Raw genomic sequence first — 27,196 nt, 5'->3', positions numbered from 1 at the left:
GAGAGGAGCAGCTCTGTCGCCCGGCCCCTCCCGGGGAGCCCCCGTTCACAATCCCTTCTGCCCGCAGGGAAAAAGCCACCCGGGGCGGCCCAAGGTCCGGGAGGCGGGGGTGAACGGGGAGGACGAGGCTCTCGGCTAGGCGGCGGCTCCGGCAAATCCCCCGGGAGGGGACAAGAGCGACTTGGCTTCTCATCGGACCCGGTCCCACCTCCCTTCCTCCCCGCCGCGCACACACCGAACACAAATACACACACACCGACCCGAGCGTCGAGGATTAACTCCCCGGCCGCCGCCGCCACCGCCGCCCGCAGAGGAAGTGCAGCCGCTGCCCCCCGCGGCCATGACACCCCACTTGGCTCGGTCAGGCGGACCCGGGGCCTGTGACAGCTCCGGCTCCCTCCGCCCCCATCTCCACCTCACGCCTCGCACACGCCCGAGCGCCGGGCGCCCGCCTGCCTGCCGCGCGTGCACGCGGAATCGGGGGCGCGCGCCGCTGCGCGTGGGGGAGGGGCGGCGCGGGAGAAGTAGTCGCCGGCGGGAGCAGAGAACGGCGCTGAGCCGAGACCCAGCACGCGCCCCGGACCCGCGCTGGGCTCTGCAGGACCCGCGGCGGCGTCCTGAGTCGAGTGGCAGCGCCGCGGGGCGAGTCTCCACAATAAGCCGGCGGCGCCGCCGGGCGCCAGGAGGGGAGGGAAAGGGGGAGGAGAGCGACCCGCGCTCCCGCCCGAGCCCGCCCCGGGAGGGTGCGCAGAGGGGAGGGGCCGGCGCGCGCGCTCAGGCCCGAGCCCGGGAGAGCCCGCCCGCAGGTCGCGCGCGCCGGCACTCCGGGGGGTGGGGGAGGGGGACGCCCGAGCCAAAGAGGGCGGGCGGGCCGGAGCAGCAATTGCCTCTCCCCCGGCTCCCTCCCACGTCCGGAGCGGCTGGGGGCGGGGCGGCCCAAAGGCTGGAGGCGGCAGGGAAAGGTTCTCACCTACACAGTGAATGAGCTTGTGGCGCCACGAGTCTAGTTCTTGCCGAAAACCGCGTCTCTCAACGGAGCATTGCTGCCGCCTACACACCCTCGCCATCTTCTGCCGCCCGCCCGGCCCTGCCTCCACCGCGGCCCCGCGCACGCCCAGCCGCGTCGCCCGGGGCCGCGCACGCACCCGCGGTCTGGGCGTCGCGCCTCCCGTCGGGGGTGGCGCGAGGGCAGGGCTGGCCTCACCTCGCGGTGGCCCCAGGGGCGAACTGGGAGCGCGTCTACGCCGCACACAGCGGCGCGCGCCCGGCGGGGTTGCAGTCGCCGCGGTCTTTGGCAGCGGCTGCCGCCGCCTCTGTCGCCCAAGCAGGCGTCTTCCCACGTCCGGAGCTCACCTTCGACCTGCGCCGTGGCCGCACTGTCCCCCAAGGCTACAGCTGCCCTTTCCTTTCCCTTCCTGGGGCTTTTTGTTTTTTAGACCAGCCCTAGTTATCACTTCTAACCTGCCTATCGCCTGGCACTAACTGTTGCAAGTTCCGTGGTAACTGCTTCACTGAACTTCTCGGTCGAAACTGCTCCTCCCAGGAGCCCGTTTAAGAAGCAGAATTAAGAATAAATGCCCGGATGCCCGTGGAGGCACTGAGCCCTAAAGTTTTAAAAGGTAAGAAGGACACGTTCTATAAAGTCATTGGAAGGTTTAAACAACATTCGTAAATCCAGTAAAAATTGAAATCAAGTGTTTTAATGTAAATAAACTAGATTGTTTCTAGCAAGACCGATGATCATAGGTAAAAGTCTCAAGTTAGCCGATTCGGAACCCCTTCTGTGTCTGTGTTATGTGGAAGGGGGATTTAAGAAAATTGTACTCAAGTGAGAATGGAATAAAAAAATATATTCAAAGCATAGTGTTGACATTGGCTTAATTCCATATTTCATGAAAGACTAAAACATTTTCGAAGGGATTTTCAGGTGGAAACCCGAGATAATTAAATCACCATGTGTAGAGCACTACCTGTTCCATTTAAACATATAATGCTGATCTTAATTCCTTGACTGTTACTTGAAAGAGAAAAGAGAAGAACGAAAAGGAAAAGGAGAAGGGGCGGGGGAGGGAGGTGGAATACAAAACCAAAAGAAAATAGATTCCTTTTTACCAATAGGCCCAGAACCCTAGGACTCGGGCTTCTTCCCCACCTTTGGGGTTTAAGATTAAGAACAGTGCATTCCTGCTTTTAGATATTTAAATTTAAATTCGAAGACCTAATTTTAATCACTGTGGCAGGCAAAACAAAGTCATTAAATACTTGGTGTCGGGGATCCCATTGTTGTATTTTCAAAGGTAGTTGTCTTCGCTCTCTGAACCAGGCACTTATGGAATGGCGTGTCTATCTTTAAAGAGATAGACTAAGTGGGCCTTTTGGGTAGGAGTGGTTTGAGATGTCTGAATAGAAAGGCACCTTCTGCTCCGGAAATCTTAAAAACCAATTATTTTTCCACAATTGTCAAAAAAAAGTCCACAATATTTCGTTGGTTTAAGAGTACTGTCAAATGAACAAGCTGATAAATCAGGAAGTATTGAATTTCTATGTACATAAAACTATCCTGAGTGGTGAGGGGAGAGGACAAATATGAAATAAAAGATTCCTAAAGACCACCATCCTGCACATGGGATGGAAGGACATCATGTATCATCAATCTGAAACTTCCTTTCTTCACCGCTAGGTGGTAGGTTTGAGTCATTAAAGCTTTTGGCCAAATTTCTGTGAATTTTGGAAAAAGTCTGTTTCATAAAGTTTCAAATAAATGAATACCATGTAACTCTGAAATAAGTTGATAATGAATGCATTTTTTTCAATGACCTCATATATTTTGTTTAAAAATAATCAAACCAACGGTCCTAACTTCCTCAACATAATCTCTTAAAGAAACTCAGAGAGAGAGATTAAGAGGATCCTAGAGACTTCAGAGATCAACTCTAATCTGAGGTCTGGATTCTCTAATTTGAAGTATGGAATTGGAAAGCCCAGACAGATAAAATGACTTGACCATTTTAGCTGCTAGTAGAGAGAGGACAACAGAAAACAGGTTTCTCAATTCCCAATTCAATGCCATTCCTCCCAACTCCACTTTGAATTGCAATTACTGCTCATTTATTTTAGTTGAGAACAAAAATATAGTGGACCTCTTACAAAGACCTGTTTATAAGAAAGGATAAGGGGACAAAAATAACTATCATCCATTGAGTACTATATGTTCAGCATTGCAGTTTTATATCATCCCATCTGAATAACAATGCCGTAGAGTAGGTGTTGTGTTTAGCTACTTTTTACATTTTCCAGATTAGAGATTTCAAGACTCAGAGGGATTAAGTACCTTTGTTGAAGGTCACAAAACTCCCAAATGGCAGAACCAGAATTCTTTCAGATTCCCATGCCCTCTGAGTTGTCCTGCAAGCAGAAACAGGACTCTGCATGCAGGGGATTCATATAATTCCATGTGAGAGGTGATGTTCCATCACACAGTTGAGAAGTGTGACAAACATTTTGAGCTGCTATCATATAGTAGGCAGTATCCTAGGTACTGAGGACACATAGATATCTAAGACATGATTTCTGACCTCTAATGCTTTTGGCTACCCTGGACTCAGGACTTAGCTGCAAACTCTTTTACCTTCTGGGGGACATATAACAAATACAGTGGTTAAGAAAATAGAATCTGGAGACAGCTTGATTGGAATCTTGGTTCCATCCATTAGTAGCTGCAGGTCTTGACAAATTGTCATTGGTTTTCTCATGTGATAAAGAGGATCATAGTCTAAAAGATGGGGTTTGTGTGAAGATGTAATGAAACAATAATGTACAGGTCTGTATGCGTCCCATGATCCAGGGGCTTGAAATCTGAAACAAGTATTTAAGTTTGAGTGGGCTCTTAGCTTTGAAGATGATTCCAAGAAACATCAGTAGGGAGTGGAGAAGTGAGAAGAGCAGGAAGACAATTCAGAGTGCATTATTAAGCAAATTACTACTGTGGGCAACTGGAATTAATCTCTCTGAGGAAGTCTAAAAGGCAGTGCCTCAGATTAACCCACCTGAAGAAGGGAACTGGGGTATTCACACATAAACCCTCTCAGTCATTGGTTGAGAGATACTCTAGGTCCAAGGAAATGATTAATTTCCCAGACTTATGCCTCCTCTGTGTGTAGGCAGAGCAGGTTTCAGGAGCCAGAGGAAACCCTCAGGCATAGAGATACAGGTCCTGCAGATGGAATTCTTGGACAGCTCTATACCAAAATAGTAAGGTCTGAGGTCATGTGAGTGGGATATTAAAACAATCTACTATTACTGGTAATAATCCTGCTCCATTTTGGCCATCAGAATGTGGGCATGAGCAATGGATGCCACTGAAGTTAAGTAGAATTTTAAGTTTATGAGATATTTCCCCAAATGATAATAGAATTAATTGACTACTTAAAATATTAGCAGTTTCAAGAGGATGTAGGGATAAAATTTCAAGATCTTTCAGCATTATTTTTGAATTTTTAAAAGGATTGAGCGAACCTTTTCTCTATAAACCTTGGCATCATAGTCTATGCTGATCTGTAGTTACCTGAGCACATGGTGCTTTGTTCATCTGGTTTTCAGGAACAAACAAACAGTTCACTGTTGTCTTTGTTAGGTGATTGTAAGGGGGTGGGGGAGGGGAGGGGACAAGAATCACCAGAAAGAATTTATTTATAATTAAATAGCAAATGAAGGTCGTTTCCATGGAAAATGTGTTTCCATTTTGAAGTCCAAAAAGGTATAAAATGCACATGAGTTAGGCAAAATGAAAGTGTTTAAAACCAAAGGATGTCCTCAAGGAAAAGTTTGGTTTAAGTAAGAAAAAGTTTGGTAAAATCACAGAAAGTCCTTAAGTATCCTTGCTGAGCTTTAGCAAAATGTGCATGTCAAAGTTATAGCTATCTGGTAGTTTTCCCATCTAACAAAAATAACTCTTCATTACTGAGCAACCACTCTAATTTGTTTTCATTTAATCTTTTAAAAGTGGTTTTTCGGAGCCTACTATGTGCCAGCTACCCAAACAAATGGGTGACTTGTTCTGGTCAATAAACTAATTGTGAGCAGAAATGATACATAAGATTTCCAGGCTTGGTCTTTTCCATGGGTCTGAAGATGCAGGTGCAGACTCATTAAAGATTTAGATCAACTTCAAGAATGGAAGCAGAACAGATAGAGCTGAGCATATAATTCACATCTGCTCATTCCATACACAATAGTCTTCCAACTCTGGCCTCTAGGAGTACTAGATATGATATGATACTAGGTTATCATAAAGAGTAGTTTCATCATTGTGTGTGAATCTTAATTATGTTCCTTGCAGATAATACAGTAATTATTGTAAAAATTAATACAGACCTTAAGTACCTATCAGTTTAGGAAAGATATCAGAGTAACATGAATTTGTGGAATAATGATAGGAGCTACTATTTATTGAGGACTCCAAGCTAACTCATGAACACTTTACCTTATTTTATTTAATACTTACAATGATTTTTACAAGATAAGTACTATTTTTTAAAATTTCATTTTAAAGATGGGGAAAATAAAGCACATAGAGTTTAAATACCTTACTCAAATTCACGCAATAGGAAGAATTTGAACTTAAAGAGATTTCAGTAATTTGGTTTTTCTCTTTTCCGCCGTAGTGCCTCACAGATCAAGGTAAATGCCTTTTCAAAAGTTCAAGCACTATTATTTGTCACTGAAGCTGTGTTATGCCACATGTCTTAAACAATTACATATGCATTTAACTCATTATTTCACTAACAGCATAGGTCTATAATTTTTTCTCAAGTGTTTTCTTATTAATCCAATAACAGTGCTTCCCAAATCAGTTGAAATGCATAAGTAACAAATTCCAAGGCACACACTGTGGAGGACCTGAAATACTGTAGCTATCATAACATAAAACAAAGAACAGGTCATCTATTCATGGAATGGGTGACATTTCGTATTCAGAAGAGGAAGAATAAGTACACTAATGACATCTTTTCCTCACATTTACTTAAAAAAAAAAATCTCTACAAGTTGCTTGCAGTTGATGTCACCTTAGCATAAAAAAAAAAAATCTCCCCCTTAGATCTCCTCTCGAAAATTACTCTATACATTTCTCTGAAAGCTTTTATTCTCTCAGTCAGATTCTTCTTGACAGACATTCTCCTAGATGCTGTGTTAATAATGCCAATACACTCTAGATGTTCCAAACAGATAATGATGTTGCTGCACAGATGCTCTTTCATATTGTGTAACACTATTAATTCTGGAAAATTCTATTGGTCAGATTTTTGATCTATAACTCTTTCAGAAAGTTGAGGATACAGTCATCATTAAACCTTTGAAATGTATTGAATATCTTCTTTGGTAATCAATTTGCTTTATGACCTTCAACAAATCACTTAATTCTCTGGCCCTCATTTTCTATTTCTATAAAAGGAGAAGGTTAGACTAGGTATTCTGAAGTTACCTAAGAGCTTGTTGTCTAAGTTATTAAGATTTATCAATGTCAAGTACTTGAACATTTCAAACAAATAATTTTACATAAACATGATGTATCCTTCTGTTTATTTGAGTCTTTAAACATTGATCTCCATAATATTCTATAGTTTTCAATGTTTCACATATCTTTCATTAGATTTATTCCTAAGTATTCGATTTTTGAGGATAAGTGGGATATATTAAACAAATTCATGTATTTGTTTAAGGCTGACACCTAAATAAATTTTTTTAAAATAAACTTTTTGTTTTGGAATAACAGAATAATTTTAGATATACAGAAAAGTTGCAAAGATAATACCCTTCTTTCAGCTTACCTTAATGTTAACGTGACCATGGTATACATTTGTCAAAACTAAGAAATTCACTTTAAAACAATACTATTAACTACAGACTTCGTTTAAATTTCAGCAGTATTTCCACTAATGTCCTTTTTTAATTTTTTTTATTTTGTATTAGTTTCAGGTATATAACACAATGGATAGACATTTATACAATTTACAAAGTAATCCCCCAATTAGTCTCGTATTTACCTGGCACTATACATAGTTATTACAATATTGATTATATTCCCTATGGCAACTAATTTTTTTTCTGTTCCAGGGTCCACTCAGGAATGCTACATTGCATTTAGTCATTGTCTCTTCCAGTCTGTGACAGTCTTTCCTCGCTCTTTATGATCTTGAAACTTTTGAAGAGTACTGGTCAGGTATTTTTTAGAATGTTCCTCAGTTTGGGTTTGTCTGCTATGTTCTCATGACTAGACTGGGGTTATGGGACTCGGGAAGGAAGATCACAGATGAGATCCTTTTCTCACTGCAACATATCAGCGGGTATATGATATCGATAGGAGGTAATGCTAACTCTCACCACTTCATTAAGATGACATTTGATAAATTTGTTTATTCATTTTTCTGTCAATAGACATTTAGATTAGTTCCAGTGTGATATCTGTATTAGTTCGTGAGGGTTGTCATAACAAAATACCACAGACTAGGTGGCTTACTATGGATATTTATTTTCTCACAGGTCTGGAGGTTTCTCACAAATTTTGATATGTTGTGGTTTTAGTTTAAGTGCAAAATGTTTTCTGATTTCTCTTTCGATTTCTTCTTTGACCTGTGGTTATTTAGAAGCATGTTATTGTTTCAAAAAAAAAATTTTTTTTTAAAGCTCTTGCTGTTATTGATTTCCAGTTTTATTGCATAATAGTCACAGAACATATGGTATGATTTTAGTTCTTTAAATTTATTGAGACTTGTTTTATGGCTCAAAATATGGTCAGTCTTGATAAATATTAAATGTGCTCCTGAGAAGAATGTATATTCTGCTATTGTTGGGCGGAGTATAGTAGGTTGATAATACTGCTATATTTTTGCTTATTTTCTGTCTACTTAATTACCGAATCTACTTCATTACTGAATTAAGAGTGAGGTACACTAGAAGAACATTGAAATCCCTGATTATAATTGTGGATTTATCCATTTGTCTTATGGTCTTAGTTTTCACATGTCAAGAAACTGCTGCCAGATATTGTGTATAAAGGACCACATATGCTCCGGGTGATGTTATCCTGCATTGTAGAGAATTCAGCCTTTCATTCTGGGCACTAACAATTATCTCACTTCAATATAGGACTGAGTGTTGACGGTAGGGTGGACACAGGGAAAGTGGGTTAATTTTGGTTAGATTCAGCCTATCTCTGATTTGTTCTCTTTCCTAAGGAAAGATCTTCCAGGGCTTTTAATTGAGAAATAGGAGTTATTTGTTTTCTGGAAGGATTTCTGGAGATTAAGTTCTGCCTTTACGAGGTTGTCAGTCTGAGTATTCAGTGTCCTAACCCAAGCAGCTTCAAAATTTGTCATATATCTTGTGGGAATAGTCAGACCAAATGCCTCCATTTGACCCCTGAAATATCCAGTTTGTCTCCCTACAACCCCACTTATATACCAAAATCTCTCCTGATTTCCCTGTTCTCAGCCCTGGGATTTTCTACCCTAGGACCAATCCTGTATTCTAAGCCTCCAGCTATAATCAGTAAGTGTCTCCAGGGCAAAAACATCTATAGATCCTCAGTGTCATTCAGCACTAAGGCTATGAACTCTTATCTACTTTAGTTTCAGTCCCCTGCCACTGGTAGATACTGTGTTACTCTTCCTTTTCAAATTTATATCTGAATCCTTACACAGATGTATACTTTGCCTCCTTCACTATGATTTCACTGTTTTTAAAGTGTATATCTGAATCAATTTTCAAACTAATTTTCAAATAAATAAGGCCTATTTTACCTTATTTACTGTTACTATTCTGAAATACACATGAATCAATTTTCAGAGAAAAGAAAAAAGGAGCAGTTTTCAGGCTTTTCACTTTTGTCACTATGGGAGGCTAGATATTATAAAGCATCCCTTACTCTAAAACAAGGAGATTCTGGAAGATAATTGTTAACTATATCATGAGACTTGCAATAAATAACGAAAAATATTCAAATAAGTAGCAAAAAACCTGGAGGTTGGTATTGTCCTAAGGGTAAATATAGGTATATCAGTGACTCAATTAATCAGAGCTCTAAATAGACTTTTTGAACTTGAGATTCCTAAATAAGGAAAGCTATTTGAAAAAAGCTAAAGTAATCCCAGGATGGTAGTTCCTGTTGGCTCCTTTTAGGAGAATTAAAAAATTCCCAGTTTTAAATATATGTGATCTTATAATCAGAGATCAGCACACATAAGAGAAAATAAGCCACTATGACTAAGAGTCAGAACCATAGACAATAAGGTTAGAGCTCTATGGTGTTCAGCTATTGGAATTATAAAATAAAATAACTATGTGAAATACTAAAAGAAATTTTAAGGTGGAATTACAAAACTGATGAAGCAACAAGAGACTATCACAAGTGACTGGGAATTTTTGAAATAAAAATAGTGTACCTTAAAATTAAGAATATAATTGTTGACATTTTAGAACTTCATAAAACCATGGGTTAAATAGCAGATTAGACATGGTAAGAATACAATGTAATGGAATATAAGAATATAATGGAAGTTGGATCTAAATGGATTACCCAGAATATAATATAGGAAAATAAGGAGATGGAAAGGGTGAAAATGGGATTGAAAAACATGAAAATTAAAATAGTAAATCTAATTTATGGATTTCTAGGAGGATGTATTATGGAACTAAAGAAGAAATATTTGATGAGTTAATGGTAATTTTGCAATTCTGATGCAGGATATTAATCTATAAATACCCAAAACATGATTTATAGCAAACTTGATAAATAAAAATAACTCTAAACCTAGATATATATAATATTAAAACTCCAAAACACAAAGATAAAGATATTTTAAAAGCAGCTTAAGAGAAAAAATTATCAATAAAGGAATGACAATTTGACTGCAGACCTCACAACTCAGGTTAAAAAAATATATTTATTGACAATATATTTAAAATGCTGAGAGAATATAACTGTCAACCAGGAATTAGAAATTAATTGTCCACTTAAAATTATATACCTAGCCCCGTTGTCTTTCAAGTATGAGAGCAGAATAAAGCTATTTTGAGATTAATATCTTAGAGAACCCACCACAGCAGACCTTCAACAAAATAACTTCCAAAAAATGACTTATTTTAGAAGAAAAATTATCCTTGAATGAAGACCAGAGTAACAGCAAAAAAAATGGGTAAACCTATAGATAACATTAAATAAGTATTATTTATATGAAGTAAAATTATTATAAAGTTCAATTTCTATGTTTTTTTTAAAGGACTAAATGTAAATACTAGATAACAATAATTTAGAAGTTAGGAGTAGAGGATTTAGAGGTATTCTAAAGACTTATTCGGCAGGGGAGCAGATATAAACTATAGAATTATTAATATAAGTAGGCATGTTAAACTTTTCAAGAATAACTAGTAAAAGAATGAAAATAGAATGTAGACTTTAAAAATTTGTAGGAGAGTAAAATTAAATAAAACAAAAGAACAAATGAAAACAACTTAAATTTTTTTTAAGGAAAACTAAAAGAAAATCATGTAAAATTAAAACACAGCAAAAATATTGGATAATAAAAACAAGTTCAGATATACCAATAATCACAATAAATGTAATTAGACTAAAATTCCAGTTAAATTAAGAGATTGTCAGATCATTATAAAAAAAGAATGTCCAGGCTTTTCTAGTTTATCCATAATGGAGTACTTTATGTTAGACTTACTCTTATGCCATATATTACTATAAAATTGGCAAAACTGTTTTTAGCCATTAAACGACAGAATGCTTTTCTATTGTCTTTGACAAAATAGACACAAGGCGAGCTCCACATTCAACACAACTTTCTGCCTGGGCACCCTTTCGAACCATTAAGCAGGGAGGTTGGAGCCTAAGCAGAGCATATGATCTTGCTGAGCTCAAGAGGCAGAGACCAGAGTTCCAGATTACTGTAGAGGCTGTAATTTGTGAGGCTGGGTTAAAGAGTGGAGAGATATGCATTAAAAAAAATAGCTCAAAAAGTATACAAAGGTATTCTCTTAATGGAAACTCAATTTTTGGCTGAATGGTAAGCTGCATGTGCACAGAGAAACATCTACAAGGTCTGGGAGAAAAAAGCTACTTGTGGGTTGTAAGAACAGAGATCCCTAGAGTCACTGAGTACTGGGAGATATTAGAATTCTGACCAGAAAAAGTAAGAGACCTTGATGTTTACTCTGGGGCTTGAGTTTGGATTTCAAAAGGTCCATGCATTAGGAGCAGGGCTATTTTATTTATCAAATGAGGGAAATCTAGACCAGCCCTAAAAAAGTAAACAAAGCTCTGACAGAATCAAGTTAATCCAAATTAACTGACCTCTAGAGAAAGAAAATAATAAGTCTTAACATTTTTTAAAGGAAGACAACAAAATCCAGATACTCTGCAATGTAGCATCCGCAATATACAACAAAAAAATAGAAACATATCCAGAGATGGCAGAGTTTTCTTTTGTTTTTTAAGGACCTCACAGTGAACTCTTTGGGGGTAAAAAAACAAACTTTCTCCCAAGAAAGCAGTATAGGGTACTGGCTATGAGTATAGTCTCTGGTGTTAAGTATATGCCTGGGTTCAAATCTCAGGTCTGACGTTTGTTAATTATATCCCATTTGGAAAGGTATTTAATTTGTTTGTGCTTCATTTACATAAACTGAATATGAAAAGAATATCTTCCTTGAAAAATTTTCCTGGGATTAAGTGAGATAATGTATAAGGAGTACCTACCGCATAAAAGCTCTGTATTATCACTTATAACACAGCATAGACTGGCTTGTTCTAGGTGTCCAATATTTTGAATAAGTAAATAAAGGAATGACTGCAGAGGCCATTATCAAGCCCAGCAGGCACTCATGTCTGGTCTGAATGTTGGAAAACAGCTGGGGTGGGATTAGTGAACATTAAGTTAACAAATCCATTCAAGGCATCAAGCAACTGACCAAAAGGAGAAGGGGAGAGTGACACCTATGGTCTCGCCTCTTGAGATGAGAAGACAGCCAAGAGCACAAGTTGAATCGAGTACTCACATTTCAGGGGCCATTTTAGGGGAGGCTCGAGGTCCAAACAGTGCTCAGCCCAGCTGGAAGCACCTTCTTGACCTGTTGCTCTCTATTACTAATTAACAGTAGGCACCCCTCTTGCCACACCCTTTTGCTCAAACAAAATTAAATATAAAAATAACATGACTTCAGGAAGGACAGTACAAAGTGCAAGTATCTGGTCTGTGGGTGAGAGTTGGTGGGGTATAGGCAGCAATGATAGTTGGGAATCAGAAAACACTTTGTACTTGTTTACTTTGACAAAGAATTAGATCTAAGTTTTCTCTATGGAGTATAAGAAGACAGGAAGGCTTCAGATCCGGGTGTGGAAATCTGTTTAAAATCCCAAATGTAAGATCACATGGAATCTGAACCTTTTGTGTTACAAACTATGACCCTCGAGGAGCTTCTTTCAGCCATGCCCAGAAAATGCCTGAATTTCAGAGTAAAGTTGTAGAAGATAAGGGCCTTTAATGTTAATTTGGGCTTCACCATTGGCTCCCTGTGTATATTTCCTGATCTTCTGGGCCTCAGAGGTAGACCAACTTGGTCAGCATTGCTCAGTGTTTCCCCAGGATGTTAACAGGTGTTATGGAAAAAAGAGTTTGGTTAACCAATATTTCCCAAACTGTCATATGTGAACCACTGGTGTTAGATGAGATAACTACAGGAATATCTTGGTTGAAATTGAGATTTTTTTTTTCTAGTTAATTTGGCAAAGGATCCTAACCTTTCCTTTATAATAGTAATCTCAAGTGCCATTTAGAATGATCCTTTTAAAAGGTGAGTGGATTTAAAGAAAAAGATTAAGTCAATAATAGTACAGATTGTCTGCAGATATGGCAAAAGGCATGAAAATGGTATACAATTCACAGAAATTTGAGAAAAGTTCTGTTAAACCAAATTAAATTGGCTTACTGTAGGACTTTTCACAGATTTTGTCATGTTGATGGACATTTTGCCTCTTCAAGAAGAGATTTGGTATCGCTTTTCTTTAAGTCATTTGACTATAGACCCTTCTCCCCTTTTTTTTCTTTAAAATAACAGAGTATCTTGTTAGACTTTTACTTTGGAGATTTCACTTCAGGAGGGGAGCTTTTAGAGCTGACCTTCTTAGGATCTTGGTTCCTTCTTCTCCCCTATGTTCACTGGAAAGTCTTAGAAGAAAGTACAGGGATGGAACTAGAAATTCCATTTAAGGAGGTTTATATAATAATTTAAAGTACATTAGCCCACAAATGCAATGTCATATGCTGGGTAGGATCTTGGAATAGAAAAAGGACATTAGTTGGAAAAAACTAATGAAATCTAATCTGGAGTTTAGTTAATAATAGTTAAAACTAATGACATATGTCTTGACTCTAGTTAATAATAATGTACCAAGGTAGCCTTCTTAGTTTTGACGATGTACCATGGTAATATAAGATGCTAACAATAGGGAGAACTATGGGGTCAGGAGCCATGTCAGGAGGCAGTGGATGATGGAGCTATAAGGTCCAGAAGGCAAATCCACCAAGCCTGGTAACATCCCCTACCCACTCTTTCACCTGGTCTAGCAGTGCTCGACATGAAAAGACTGGGGCTAAGCTGAATTCAAGAGCAAGAGGAATCACATTCCCTCATCAAATCCTTGCTTAGACCCTTCCATATGCTTTCTTTCGTACCAAATTTGGCCTAGGAAAGAGGCCCCGTTTACAGTAAAAGGAGGGGCATTTTTCACCTTCTTCCACATTCTGTTCTGGTTACGCAGCTCTCCCAGTCACACCTTAGCCTCTACAACGTTCCTCAACTTCAAATTAAATTATGGCCAAAGTCCCCATGGGGCCAGAGTGGGTAAAAGTCTCCAGACCAAGAACCTGAGAATGCTTACCCATCTGAAAGCAGAGAACTGTAGGCTATCAGATTGTGGCCATAAAATCCTCAGCAGGTATTGGTAGATAGGGCAGACAGATTGTGGGGAGGAATGCTCTGGCTGAGAGAGGCTGTGGTTCTGTAACTCTGCTACCCCTCCCCAGAGCCTGTGTCTGGGTGATAAATGGGTGGAGAAGATATAGAAGTTATCTTACTTCCATGTGCAGACAGACTGGCATTTATTGCAGGCTTATCACAAAAGCCTACAAGTTATTATATTTCACAACAAAAAGTTATTGGAGGGATGGAAGGAAAACAAGACCTAAGAGAAACTAAAAGGGAGATAAGCATCAACAAAAGCAACAAAAATATTTTATGGAGGACCTCTCTTAAGCTCTCTTCTCAGAAAATTCTGGCCCACCCAAAATGTTAACACAGACTTTTCAAGATAAAATTTATTCTCCTTAATACTAATTAACATGAAAATATGTAATGCATGAGATTGTCCCCAGGGTAGTATCAATGTGGGCTGAAGGGGAGACAGTGGCAGGAAGGAAGGAGAAGGACATTGGGGAGACCTGGTTTGGGCAATGAAGTTTGAGCAGTAAAGACTAAGCGTATTTAGAATCACATATAGGCAAACTTTCACTCTTTCCCAATTAGTTAAAGAAATGCCATTGCTTCTTTATATATTAATATGTTCCTAGCAACTTTACCAAATTCACTTATTAATTTTAATACTTTTAACCAGTTCTTTTTTGTTTTCTACTACTAAAACTATATTATCTACAGATAATGATTTTTGTTTCTTCCTTTTGATGTTCATTCCTTTCATTTCTGTTTCATAGCTTATTGCATTAGGAAGAATTTTTAAAACAGTACATAATATTAATAGCGGGTAGTAGTATTTTGAAAGGAATGCCTCTTATGTTTCTCCTTTAACTGTATTTAGTTTCACTTCATTCCTCTTTGCCATATACCATTTTCTCACCTACTGACTCACAATCTTCTCTGTCAATTTAACTCATACTCATACTGCAAATGTCACCTGAAATCCCATTAATCTCACAAAAGCACATGTAAATAATCACTCAGCTAACTTTAATGTGGTTTTTTTACAGTTCACAATGGACTTTTATATATAGATTCTCATTTGATATTCTCGACGCACTCTGGAGTAGGTATTGTTAGGACTTTCATTTTAGATACAAAAAAAAAAATCAATCTTTGTGTGGCTGAGCAACTGGCCCTAGGACATACAGTTAAATTGACTACAGTTTTGCATTTTAGGGAAAATATTTTTATATCCCAAAGAACTGCCAAGAGTTAAGACAGTCCAGAGTATCATATCCAATTTGTAAAATAAGGAATTGAAATGCATTTCAGGCTCAGTACAAGTCAATAGCCTCAACCCCAATTTCTGCAGACTCACCAAATCAGGAAATTTTGGGTAAAATTAGCAGTAGAAAATACAATTCTTCTAGATTGTTTTTGCTCACTGTGCCATCAATTTATTCTTGCTCAGAAATGTAAAGATCTGAAAAGACCTCACCAATTATTTACAAGGTTGAACATTAGTGGCTGCCCCCACTAGTTATTGATCTTGAGCTAGATTCATCTATTAGATGTGTGAACGAACGGTGGGGTGATAGAGGGTGGTAATATTCCCACCCTTGCCAAGCCCATAGCACTAAAGTTGAGCCTGAAATAAGAAAGTATCAAGGACAGTCCTTCCAAACTATAGTGGGTTGAAAAGGATTATTTTAACATTCTACTATATGAATCATCTTCCATTTAGATTATGAGCTCTTTGAAGTTTTATATCTCTTGCTTCTCTCCCTACCTGCTTAGCTAAGCACCTATCACACTGTTTAGAATACCGTTTTAGCAAAGGTTTATATACTATTTTCTTTTATTGTGGTGAAATATATATAACATAAAATTTACCATTTGAACCATTTTTAAGTGTACAGTTCAGTGACAATAAGTACATTCACATTGTTGTGTATCCATCACTGCTGTTCTTCTCTACAAATTTTTCATCATCCCAAACTGAAACTCTGCACAGGTAAAACAGTAACTCCCTACTTCCTCTCCTGCCATCCCCTAACAACTACCATTCTACTTTCTATCTCTATGAATTTGACTATTCTAGGTACTCCACATAAGGGAAGCAATTTTGCGTCTGGCTTATTTCACTTAACATGATGTCTTCAAGGTTCATCTGTATTGTATATTTTTCAAATAAATAAACTCTTTTTATTCCATACCTTCCAACTTTCATCAGAAATGCAAACTAGAATGAAGGTCCCAAGAAGGAAGCGAGAAAGCTTCAGAGGTTTTGGAGAAGGGGAATGGAGAGATAAATGAGTGCTGGTGCTTTCCCAACCAGGATAGAGTGGACCAAGGTTGTGGACAGGAGTGGGCAGTGAGTGGGCGATGGCGAGTAAGGCAACAATCCAGAGGAAGCTGTGTCCCCCTCAGCTTTTCACCAGGAAAGCCCCCTTGATCCACTTCCAAAGCTTCATTAGCTCAGGGCTTCTTGCATTGGGGTCTGTGAGCCCCTAGGAGGTCCATAGAAGGACTTTGAGAGTATGCTTTCCAGATCATGTATTATTTTGAGCATGTGTGCATTTGGCGGGGGAGCAAAGTCTATAGCTTTAATTAAATACTTTCTTGGAGAGTCATAATCCATATGCAGATAGTTAGGTATGTAGATATATAAAATCCATTACACACACTCACATACACACACACACACATACACACACACACACTTTGGAGTGATGAAAAAGTTTTGGAACTAGATAGAGGTGGTGGTTGTATAACATTGTGAATGTACTAAATAGCAATTTAAGATGGTTAATTTCATGTTGTGTGAATCACACTTTAATAAGTTATTTACAAGAGATATGGGTTGGTGTTGATGACACCTATCTAAAGCTCTTCTGAGTGTCAGTCTCTCACATGGAACTACTTGAGGACAGCTCTGCTCCGATGGCCCGCAAACACCCCAAACTCCAGAATTCAGTTCTTCACGTTCCCTTCTAACACCTGCTCTTTTCCCTCCTTTCTCCGTTTAGGTAAATAGCACCACTATTATCAGTGACCCAGGCTGGAAATCTGGGCGTAATTCTTAGCATCACCTATTCCCTCTTTCTTCCTCTCCTTCCACATCCGACCTCCATATCTTGTTGATACTACTTCCTAAATATGTCTGTGCGCTTTTCTCTATCCTCACTACCACTGCCGTAGTTTGTGCCGCCATCACCTGTCACCTCAGGGTGCAGGTAGCCTCCTAACCGGTCTCCTAACATCAGTCTATTCAATTAGGGATTCTTTCAGCTGCAAGTAACGGTATACCCAACTTAAAATCAGATTGATTTTCCCTCACGTTACAAGAAATCTAGAGGTAGTTACGATTTTACTACAGCATCTCTGCATTAATCTTGGCTTTTTTCTCAGGTGTATTTTATGGAAGAAGGCATCACATCTGTGTTCAAGGCAGGAAGAAAGCAGAAAGGCTGTGGCTGATTTTTTCATTAGGAAAGCAAAAGTTTTCCCAGAAGTTCTTTGGGAGATTTTCCCACATGGTTTTTTTTTTTTTTTTTTTTTGGTCAAAATTGGGTCCCCAGCTCCCATTGTTACACCCAGGTGTAAGGATAGCTGAGAAAATGAGACACAAGATAGCTACAATTAGCTCAGAGCAGGGGCAAGCTATGGCCCTTGAGCTAAGAGTGGGTTTTACGTTTTAAACTACTGTTACTTCACGTGCCAGTCCATTTCCTTTAAAGGTTTCACATTTTAAAGGGTTGTTAAAACACAAAGACGAAACTCAATAGAGACTGTATGGCCCACAAAGAATAAAGTTTTTATTATCTGATTCTTTACAGGGAAACTTTGCTGACCCCTGGATTAAGTCAAATATTTCCTAAAACAGACTTCGTCTTATCATTCCTCAGTTTAAAATCTATCCTCAGGGCATCCCAAGGATAAAGTGGACTTTAGCCTTACACCAAACAAACCCTAGGAAGTTCTGCCTAGTGTTGCTAACCTTTCCAATCTCACTTCTATTTTACACTCTATGGGTCAGCTATACTAAACTACTTTCTTGTCAGCTCCTATATTAGTTTCCTATTATTCCTGTAACAAATTGCCACAAACTTAGTGGCTTAAAAAAACATAAACATATTATCTTATAGTTTAGGAGGTCAGAAGTTCAAAATGTTTTTTTGTTTGTTTTGTTTTGATTTTTGACTAAAATCAAGATGTTAGCAGGGCTGCGTTCCTTCCAGAGGCTCTAGGAGAGAATCCCTAGAAATGTTCCCTGGCCTTTTCCATCTTCTAGAAGCTGCCTGCATTCCTTGGTCCATGGTCTCTTCCTCTGTTTGCAAAACCAGCATTGAAGCATTTTCAAATCTCTCTCTGGCTCTGATTTACCACCACCTCCCTCTTTCATGTAAAATGCCCTTGTGATTGGATAGTTCTGTGGACAGGAAAAAAAGGGATTCTATGGAAAGTAACCTTACAGATTGGTATGCTCATAAATTTCTAACGGGGCAGGTGGTGGTGGGTGGTCATGCCTAAGGCATATAAATTCTTTATTGAAAGGTTTTTAAGCAAACCCTGTCCATTGTTGAGCATCTAGTTTAGCATACTTTGAGATGCCAGAAGTAATAGCCCTTGAAGGTATAACCTTCCTTAGTCTTCTAATCCACTCTCTGGTCTTGCTTTCTCCCACCTCAAGTAATCTTCCTTAGGTAATCTTTCTTCATTCCCTCCTTAATTTCAAATGTATAAAAGAAGCTGCAAAATGGTTTTTCTCTGGAGTATTTGAGAACTTACTTCCTGGTATGTGTCATTTGGCTAAAATAAACTTCTAAAAATCCTCTTAGGTTTGATCATTCTTACGTTGACATTTCACAGACTGAGCAAAGAGGCTGGAGAAGCTGGCCTTGGTTGGGCAGGATCTAAGAGAGAAAAGACACTCCTCTCTCCCCCAAAACACACACACACACACACACACACACACACACACACACACACGTGTTCTGTTCAGGACACCACCAGGTGCTGTAGTCCTTGTCTCTCAACTCCACCGCAATTTCATAAATAATTTCTAATTGGGCCTGAGACTTTGCAGTCATTTGTTCAAGAGTCTGTTCCAAGAGGAACATATAATTGGCTGTACTAAATCATCCTGTACATTCTTAACTGTTTGAGATTAGGGAGAGGGGCCGTTTAACATGTTTTAGGGAAAGGCATGTAAAAGTACTTTTAAAAGACTAAAACCTATTCTGGCTACATAGTAGGGTAGCCTGGAAAACTTTTAAAAGATCAGAATCACAAGGGTTGAGAAAAGGAAGTATTCATTTTGAATATACTAAATGATCCTTAAACTTATTGAAATCTAAGAACTTCTGTGCCAGAGGTCCTTCTCTACATTGAAAAAAGTTGGGAGAGGTCAGAAGAAACTATTTATTGTTCCTGAGGCAAGGTGAGAGTGTTTTGAAAAGAATTTTCACTATGTAAATAATGCATACAATAGCATAATATCACAAATACAAAGAAATTACTTCACAGTGACTATATATCTGATGATAGACTAAATTCTAGTCATAGATAAAAATGATCACCATGTCTTAAGAAATATATGTCTGCCTATGATTAATTACCCAGTTCTTATTCTTTATCTCTACAGTGGTCTCCCCTTATTTGTGGTTTCATTTTCCAAGATTTCAGTTACCTGTGGTCAATTGTGGTCCAAAAATACTAAATGGAGAATGCCAGAAATAACATATGCTTTAAATTCCCTGCTGTTCTGAGTGACAGGATGAAATCTCCCGCCATCCTGCTCTGCCCCAGCAGGGACATGAGTCATCCCTTTGTCCACCATATCCACACCTTGTACACTACCTACCCGTTAGTCACTTAAGTAACTGGCTCGGTTATCAGATTGACTGTCTCAGTATCGCAGTGCTTGTGTTCAAATAACCCTTATTTTATTTCATAATGGTCCCAAAGCCATTCATATAACATTTATTACAGTGTATTGTTATAATTGTTGTTTAATTATTGTTGTTGTTAATCTCTTACTATGCCTAATTTATAAATTAAACTTTATCATAGGTATGTATAAGAAAAAACATTCTACAAGTATGTAGGGTTTGGTACTACTCACAGTTCTAGGCATCCACTGGGGGTCTTGGGATGGATTTACTGCCAGTAAGGGGATCTACTTATACTTTGTTTTCCTTTCCTGGTTAAGTTGCTCAAGACATATTCTCGGGGTCTGATAGGGATCACTCTCCCTTCAGGGAGGGTTAACTACCTGATATGAACTCTGAACCTAATAAATGAGAAAGCAATTTTTCCATACAGAACCACCTTTACCCACCAGGTACCCTCTGAGCACTGGCCTCCCAGAATCTCACTGTTGTAGGTGCTGCCAAGATTGACCGAACCGCTTTGTAAAGACACTGTAAGTCCAGGGTAGGTTTCTAAGGTGGATTCTACTGACCAACATACCTGGGGGCCATTTTTAGTATTTATAAGGGGAGATTATATGTGTATAAAATATATCATTCATTATAGTGGTTACAATTACTGAGACCAACCACAGAGGTAAATATAGAATGAGAACTGTCAAAAATCTGGAAAAAGTAAAATTAAAACCACCAGATCTGTAAAGTAGTATTTAGTAAGAGTATATTGTGCATATAAGAATAGTCTGCAAACTAGGAGTTTTCAAATACAAGACTGACATGAAGTTCAGAGGCATGATATTACAGGATGGCTTGTAAAGTGAAAATAAGGAAGTCGTTTAATATTTACAATGATTGATTATTATAATTGAAGGTTTCCAGATGGCGGGGGATTGGTTAAAAGTTCTTATTTTATATCACTTTTAGGAAGATGTCTTAAGTTTCTGTTATGATTATCAGAGGCATTTATAAGAAATAAGTTTCACTGATATTCATGACATAAACTAGATTTACTTTTGTTTACATGGCTCAGAGAATTTTCGACTTTAGTCTCCATTTGTAATTAGTTTAACAGAACAAAAGGAGTTGGATGTTCTTTCAGAAGTATTACTCTTAAACTGTAATATGGTAAACATATGGATTGTCCTTTACTCTAAAAAATTATATTTTTACTGAAATATTAGGACCAGCTATCTCAAGTCATTATATTCTTTCCTCTGAGAACTACAAAAGAAACACTGAGAAATCTTTCACATCTAGATCTTTCTCCCACTACTCCATGCAGATAAAAATCTACCTTCACCAAATCTCATCTCTAGTGTAATTCACATTATAATTAATCAAAAAATGCTTATCTTTGATTATTGTCATTTTAGCTCTAGGTTGTGATTTCCCTAAGGAATTTGAAAACACAGATTATCTCCTCAAAAAACATTTACAATCAAATTTGTTCAGAGGAAGATTGCTTCTGGGGAGTATTTCCACAAGTAGCCAATTCCAGACATTTCATATTGACTCTTTTCACTATGTCTTGTGGAGGTGTTGTGGTTAGCTCAAATCTAAGACCCACGGAGCCAATTGAGATGAATTGTGAGCCTTTATTAGCCTTTATTAGCCGGCCGGGAACTGACTCCCTACCACGCAGGGTCAGAGGAGATCAGCCCCAAGCTCCCAAAAGAGACAGTTTATAAAACCTAGAACCACACCCTAGTTAAAAATAAACAGATTACCACACCCTGGTTAACATCAAAACAAGTAACAGATTACAGAATCAGAAGTTGGCTGTTAGCATATCCTTGATCAGATTACCACACCCTGGTTAACAGAATCAGAAGTAAATCCTTAATGCTTCCTTACTGGAAAATTTTCCACCCTTAACAGAGAAGGAAGCAAGGTTCTTTCAGCTGATCTAATAATCAAATAGATATGAGACAGATTAGCAAGAGAAAATAACCAAATTTAATACCTATATATGGATAGGAACCCTGCTCACATGAGAGCCAGAGATCTCCACATGCAGGAGAAGGTTTAGAGAATGAAAAGGAAAGTTGGTATATAAGACATTCTGAGCTAGGGCTGAGCTAAGGGGCCCTGGGGGCTTCAAAATTTCACTGCAGTATAACAAAAAGAGCAGATATTTAGTAAATAGAAGTTTGCCCTGGCATATAGGTGGATCAAAAAGAGATCAGCAATGATCTCTTATCATGGGCAAGGCCCCTAAATCATGTTCTCCTAGGTAGTTAGGGAGAGGCAGTTTTTTTCTGAGCCTCAAGCTAAAACTGCCTTTAATTCAAAACAATTCATAATGCGGCAAAAGCACAGCTTGGAGTGACTAGCTCTGACTACCCCTCCCCCACCCCACTCCACCCCGCCCCATGCACATAAGTTCGTATTGCAGAAAATTTGGAGAAGATAAAAGTGATTAAGGAAGAAACTAAATTGCTAAGAAAAAAACTCACATTTCCTCTATATTTTTCCTTAATTGAGATAATGCTATATATTCAGTTTTATATTCTGATTATTTCAACTGTCAGGAAAAGTTATAAAATACTTTGAAATGAGGGATAAAAAGGGAAAAGAAAAAAATAATCATTTAGTGGGCTGCTTACTGCAGTCTCTGCTGACAGGTAGCAGTGCAGATGACTCTGGTCCATAGATGTGCAAATGATTTCTGTTGGGTGGAGGGACAAATGATTTCTAAATCCCCAAGTAGTAACTGCCAAACTGCCTTCTGCTAAGAGATGCTTCTACCAGCAATAGTGAGACTATTCTTCTCATTAAATTCTCATCAACATTTAACATGTTTATCCATTCATCCATCAAAGTTTTGGGAACAAATGATCTTGTTTTAGTTGAAAATATTTATTTTTAATTGTGGTAAAAAACACATAACATAAAATTAACCATCTTAACCATTTTTAAGTGTATAATTCAATGGTGTTAAGTATATTCACATTGTTGTGCAACAGATCTGCAGAAATTTCTCATCTTGCCAAATTGAAATTCTATACTCCTGGAACAATTCATCTTCCCCCCTCCCAGGCCCTGACAATCCCCATTCTACTCCTTGTTTCTATAAATTTGACTACCTTAAATATCACATATAAGTAGAATCATACAGCATTTGTCTTTTCGTGACTGGCTTATTTTACTTAGCATAATATCCTCAAGGTTTATCCATGTTGTAACATGTAACAGGATTTTTTTCCTTCTTAAAGTTAAACAATATTTTATTGTAGGTGTATACCTCAGTTTGTTTATCCATTCATCCATCAATGATTATTTGGGTTGCTTCCACCTCTTGGCCATTGTGAATATGCTGCTATAAACATGGGCGTCTTTGAGACCCTACTTTCAATTCTTTTGAATATATACCCCTAGTAGGATTGCTGGATCGTATGGTATTTCTATTTTTAAATTTTTTGAAGAACTGCTATACTGTTTTCCATAGTGATTGCACCATTTTACAATCCCACTGACAGTGCATAAAGGATCCAGTTTCTCCACATCCCTGCCAACACTTACCTTTTGTTTTGTTTTTGATAGCATTCCTAATGGGTGTGAGATGGTATCTCACTGTGGTTTTGATTTGCATTTCTGTAATGATTAGTGATGTTAATCATCTTTTCATTTGCTTGTTGGCTATCTGTATGCCTTCTTTGGAAAAAAAGTCTGTTCAGATCCTCTGCTCCTTTTTAAATGGGGTTGTTGTTGCTAAGTAGTAGTTGTATTTATTTATATTCAGGATGTTAACACCTTATTAGATACATGATTTGCAAATATTTTCTCCCAATCTGTAGGTTGCATTTTTACTCTGTTAACTGTGTATTTTGATACACAGAAGTTTTAAGTTTGATGCCCCATTTAGACAAATAGTATCTTGTTTTATCCCTATTTACTTCATCTGTGAGGATGATTTTAGTGTTTACAGTGGAGTCACATTTTATCCAGATGTTGAGTTCTAAAAGTTAACGACTAAGGCAAAAGACAATATGCTGTTCTGTTCTATACCATTCTATTTTTTAAATGCAGATTACCTTGTAAATTGATCTCACAACCCACTAATTGATCATAACCCATAGTCTGAAAACATTGTCTTAAATAATTCATAAAATATTAATAGTATCTTCTGTAGCTGATAGTATCAGTTCCTCTAACTCTCTGTCAGTGTTTCTCTGTGGATCATGATTAATTCTGCAGTTTTTTTCTTGAAGACAAAGCTGTACCAATCCACTTTGTAAGACCATCTGAACAATGGACTGCATTGCCTGTGATATACACATATTATGGGGAATAATAGAGTTGTATCACCTTCCTCTTTTTTTCTTGAGCATTTGCCATCAGATGTGGGTAAGTAAAACTTAATCTCGATTTGAATCTATTAAACTAGATACTTCTAATTTCAAACCTAGAAGTTATATGTTTTATCTTTTGACCATTTAATCTGTTGAGGACATCTAAGTTTTTCTTATCCCTTCCACATAAGCTTCATACATTATGTACCTTCACTACTGAAAAGTTGAATATATAAAAACAGACAATAGCCAGACCATGTATAACAATAGAATTCTGTCCCACAACCTCTGCAGCAGCCAGTCCAGGCCATCAAAGCACAACTTCTGCAGCAACTGGCCCAGATTGGTCAGGACTTGATCAATGACTGTCAGTGTCTCTATTTCTTTGCTCCCACTTCCCAATTTCTGACTCAAGACCAACCAGAGAAAGCCATATATGCACCCCAAGCTAATTACGTAAGATGCCCATCTTCTAGTTAGCCTGAAGCAGCGTTTCTGTGCCAAAAATTTCCAATAAGAGGGACACTTGAGATCTTTTTTTTTCACTGCAAGGCTTTCCCACCTGACAAGCTTTGAATCGCTGCCCAAAGCATGCAATGGTGGTGCCTCCCTTGCTCAGCAAGCTCTGAGTTCTCATTTGGGTAGGCGTTTTTTTCTATACTACATTGGTTGCAAATTCTTTTCACACTAGATTGTTTATTTTTGAGTTTTTTATGATATGATTTTGTTTATGATGCTTTTGATATATATGATTTAAATATTTATGTAATCAAATCTATTCAACTCTTTGGTTTTTGAGATTTCCCATTGCTCTTTTGCTTAGCAAATCTTTCCCAAAAGATGGTGGGGTGAATTCATACACTAGCTTCTGCTCCTCCCTTAATCCTACTAAGAGACAATAAGGGGGAAAAAAGGCATTAATTCCCAAGAAAAGGGCAAAGAGAACAGGTAAAACCCCTTTTCCCATGCAGCAAATTCCCTTTCCTTGCTTCCTCCTAAAATAGTGACAGCCAGGATTGTTTTCCAGGCGGTGTCTTGCCTGAATAATAATGACAGCAACAATAGCTAATGTTTATTTAGTGCTTACTATGTGCAAGATACTATATACGTTAACTCATTTAATTTTCACTGTAACTCTATGAGGTAGGCACTATTATCATCCCTATTTTATAGCTAAAGAAACTAAGGAATTTAGCAAATGAGTGCTAGACCCTGCATTTGAACCTAAGTAGTCTAGCCTCAGATTATACTCTTAATAATTGCCTTATTGTCTCCTTTTTAGGAAAGATCTAAAGATACTGACATCAAGAGTTTCCCGTGAAACAGCCCATCCAGATCACTCTACAATGACACCAAGTTGAAAACCACCCCCTCACAGACAGAGTTTCCAATTAATTTCTTATTGTTCCACTATTAGATATGAGCAGACACTGAAGACACCAGACATTTGAGGAACATTTTTTGCCTTCTTTTGTTTTAATCAACTTTGATGTATAATCTGAATAAAATAAAATGCACCTAAATAATGCTGTATTGTATACTTGAAATTTGTTAAGACTGTAAAACTTAAATATTCTCACTAGGATAAAAAAGGTGACTATGTGAGGTTATGGATGTGTTAACTAACCTCGTTGTGGTTATCATTTCACTATGCATGTATATCATATCAAATCATCATATTGTACACCTTAAACCTACACAATGTTAATTGTCAATTATATCTCAGTATTTCCGGAAAAATGCACCTATGGTAAATGTACAGTTTGATGAGTTTTGACAAATGTATATATCAGTGTAACACCACTACACTCTCTATATAAAGCAATTAGCATCCATCATTGCACAGTTACAAAAAAATTTTCTCATCGCATTTCCTCTTAAACTAACAAGTTATTTAATATGTATGAAGTTTTTAAATTTCTGGGTTTAAGATCCTTAAAAAAAAATTTTTCCCAAAACTACTGTCTTTATTTATAGAGAACCTAACTACCTCAGTGGCAGGAGTGGGCGAGGCTCTTTTATCAATCCAGGGGCCTCTGTAATGTTGGTCTGTTGTTACCGAACACACAGACAGTGGTGTCACAGATTTGATTAACTACAACATTTAGTCTCTCTCTGCTAAAGCAACAAGGTGAGCCTCAATCTCTGCTTCTGTAAGAATCAGGGCAGTCTGACATATATCCATAAGATCATCAGTTTAATAGCATCCTTTAACTCCTGCCTGTTGTCAGTGCAACAATCAATCAACTTTTTCTACTTTCCTCTTTCCCTTTTCTCTTCCCATGTTTCAGTTGCATTATTTCTGCTTTGGCACAATATATTACATCATATATTGGTCTTCTGTCCTCATTCTCACCTTTGTTTTAGTCTTGGATCTACAATTATCTATGTTAAAGTACTCACCATCAGTCCTTTTGTTAAAAATTTCCGAGTCATCTCCTGGTTGGATGAAGCTTAACTTCTAAAAGATTTCTCAAGAAAGGCCTTAAGTTCCTATACGCTGAAAAATGTTTTTCTTGATACTTGAAAAATAGTTAGGCTGCCTTGGATCACACATTTTTTTCATTCAATTTTTAGAAAATGCTGCTCCATTTTTGCCTTGCTTTGTATATTGCTTTTGAGAAGCCTGTTGCTATTCTCATTCTTCTGCACTTGCAAATTATATGTCCTTTTTGCCTGGAAGATTTCAGGATTTTTATTTTCTCTTTATCTTTAAAATCTGATTCTTTTGCTAGGTTTGTCTCAGAGTTAATCATTTTAGATTAATTTTCTCAGGTACTTGGTGGATATTTTCAATATGTAGATTCAGGTCTCCATTGTTTCCCAGACCATTTCTTGGATTATAATAGTTCCGTTACAGTGCTTTGTTTTCTTCATCAGTGATTCCAATTATATAAATGACTGTCCTTTGCATTTCTTCTATTTCTATGCATCCCCTTTTTTTCTTCTTTATGTTATTTTCATTTTCAGAGTTGTCTTCCTGACATCTTTCTA

General features: G+C 38.0%; 1 protein-coding gene and 1 long non-coding RNA gene across 13 annotated transcripts in view; one reads left to right on the top strand and one right to left on the bottom strand.

Annotated features, from left to right (window-relative positions):
- The window catches only part of LCOR (ligand dependent nuclear receptor corepressor), a 105,354-nt gene extending 104,258 nt beyond the window's left edge, over positions 1–1,096 (bottom strand). For 3 of the 12 annotated variants that reach the window (XM_016164159.2, XM_016164160.2, XM_016164168.2), the window contains exon 1: positions 971–1,081. Coding sequence is in view for 4 of the 12 variants with exons in the window: in XM_036223659.1 (XP_036079552.1) it covers positions 971–1,067 (97 nt within the window). In the remaining 8 variants the exon portion in view is untranslated. Of the gene's footprint in view, positions 1–256; positions 754–970 lie in introns of those variants that run through there. The other 9 variants (XM_016164162.2, XM_016164163.2, XM_036223659.1 and 6 more) reach the window with 8 other exon arrangements.
- A 98-nt stretch (positions 1,097–1,194) lies between these two features.
- LOC107520447 lies at positions 1,195–27,196 on the top strand. Its single transcript, XR_004951490.1, has 3 exons — positions 1,195–1,619; positions 7,114–7,219; positions 24,122–27,196. It is a non-coding gene; the product is annotated as an uncharacterized LOC107520447 (long non-coding RNA).

Source organism: Rousettus aegyptiacus, unplaced genomic scaffold (assembly GCF_014176215.1).
Source record: "Rousettus aegyptiacus isolate mRouAeg1 unplaced genomic scaffold, mRouAeg1.p scaffold_m13_p_6, whole genome shotgun sequence".
In the NCBI taxonomy this organism is placed as follows: Eukaryota; Metazoa; Chordata; class Mammalia; order Chiroptera; family Pteropodidae; genus Rousettus; species Rousettus aegyptiacus.
Note: the sequence above shows the minus strand (reverse complement) of the source record. Positions and strands in the feature narration are given on the sequence as shown.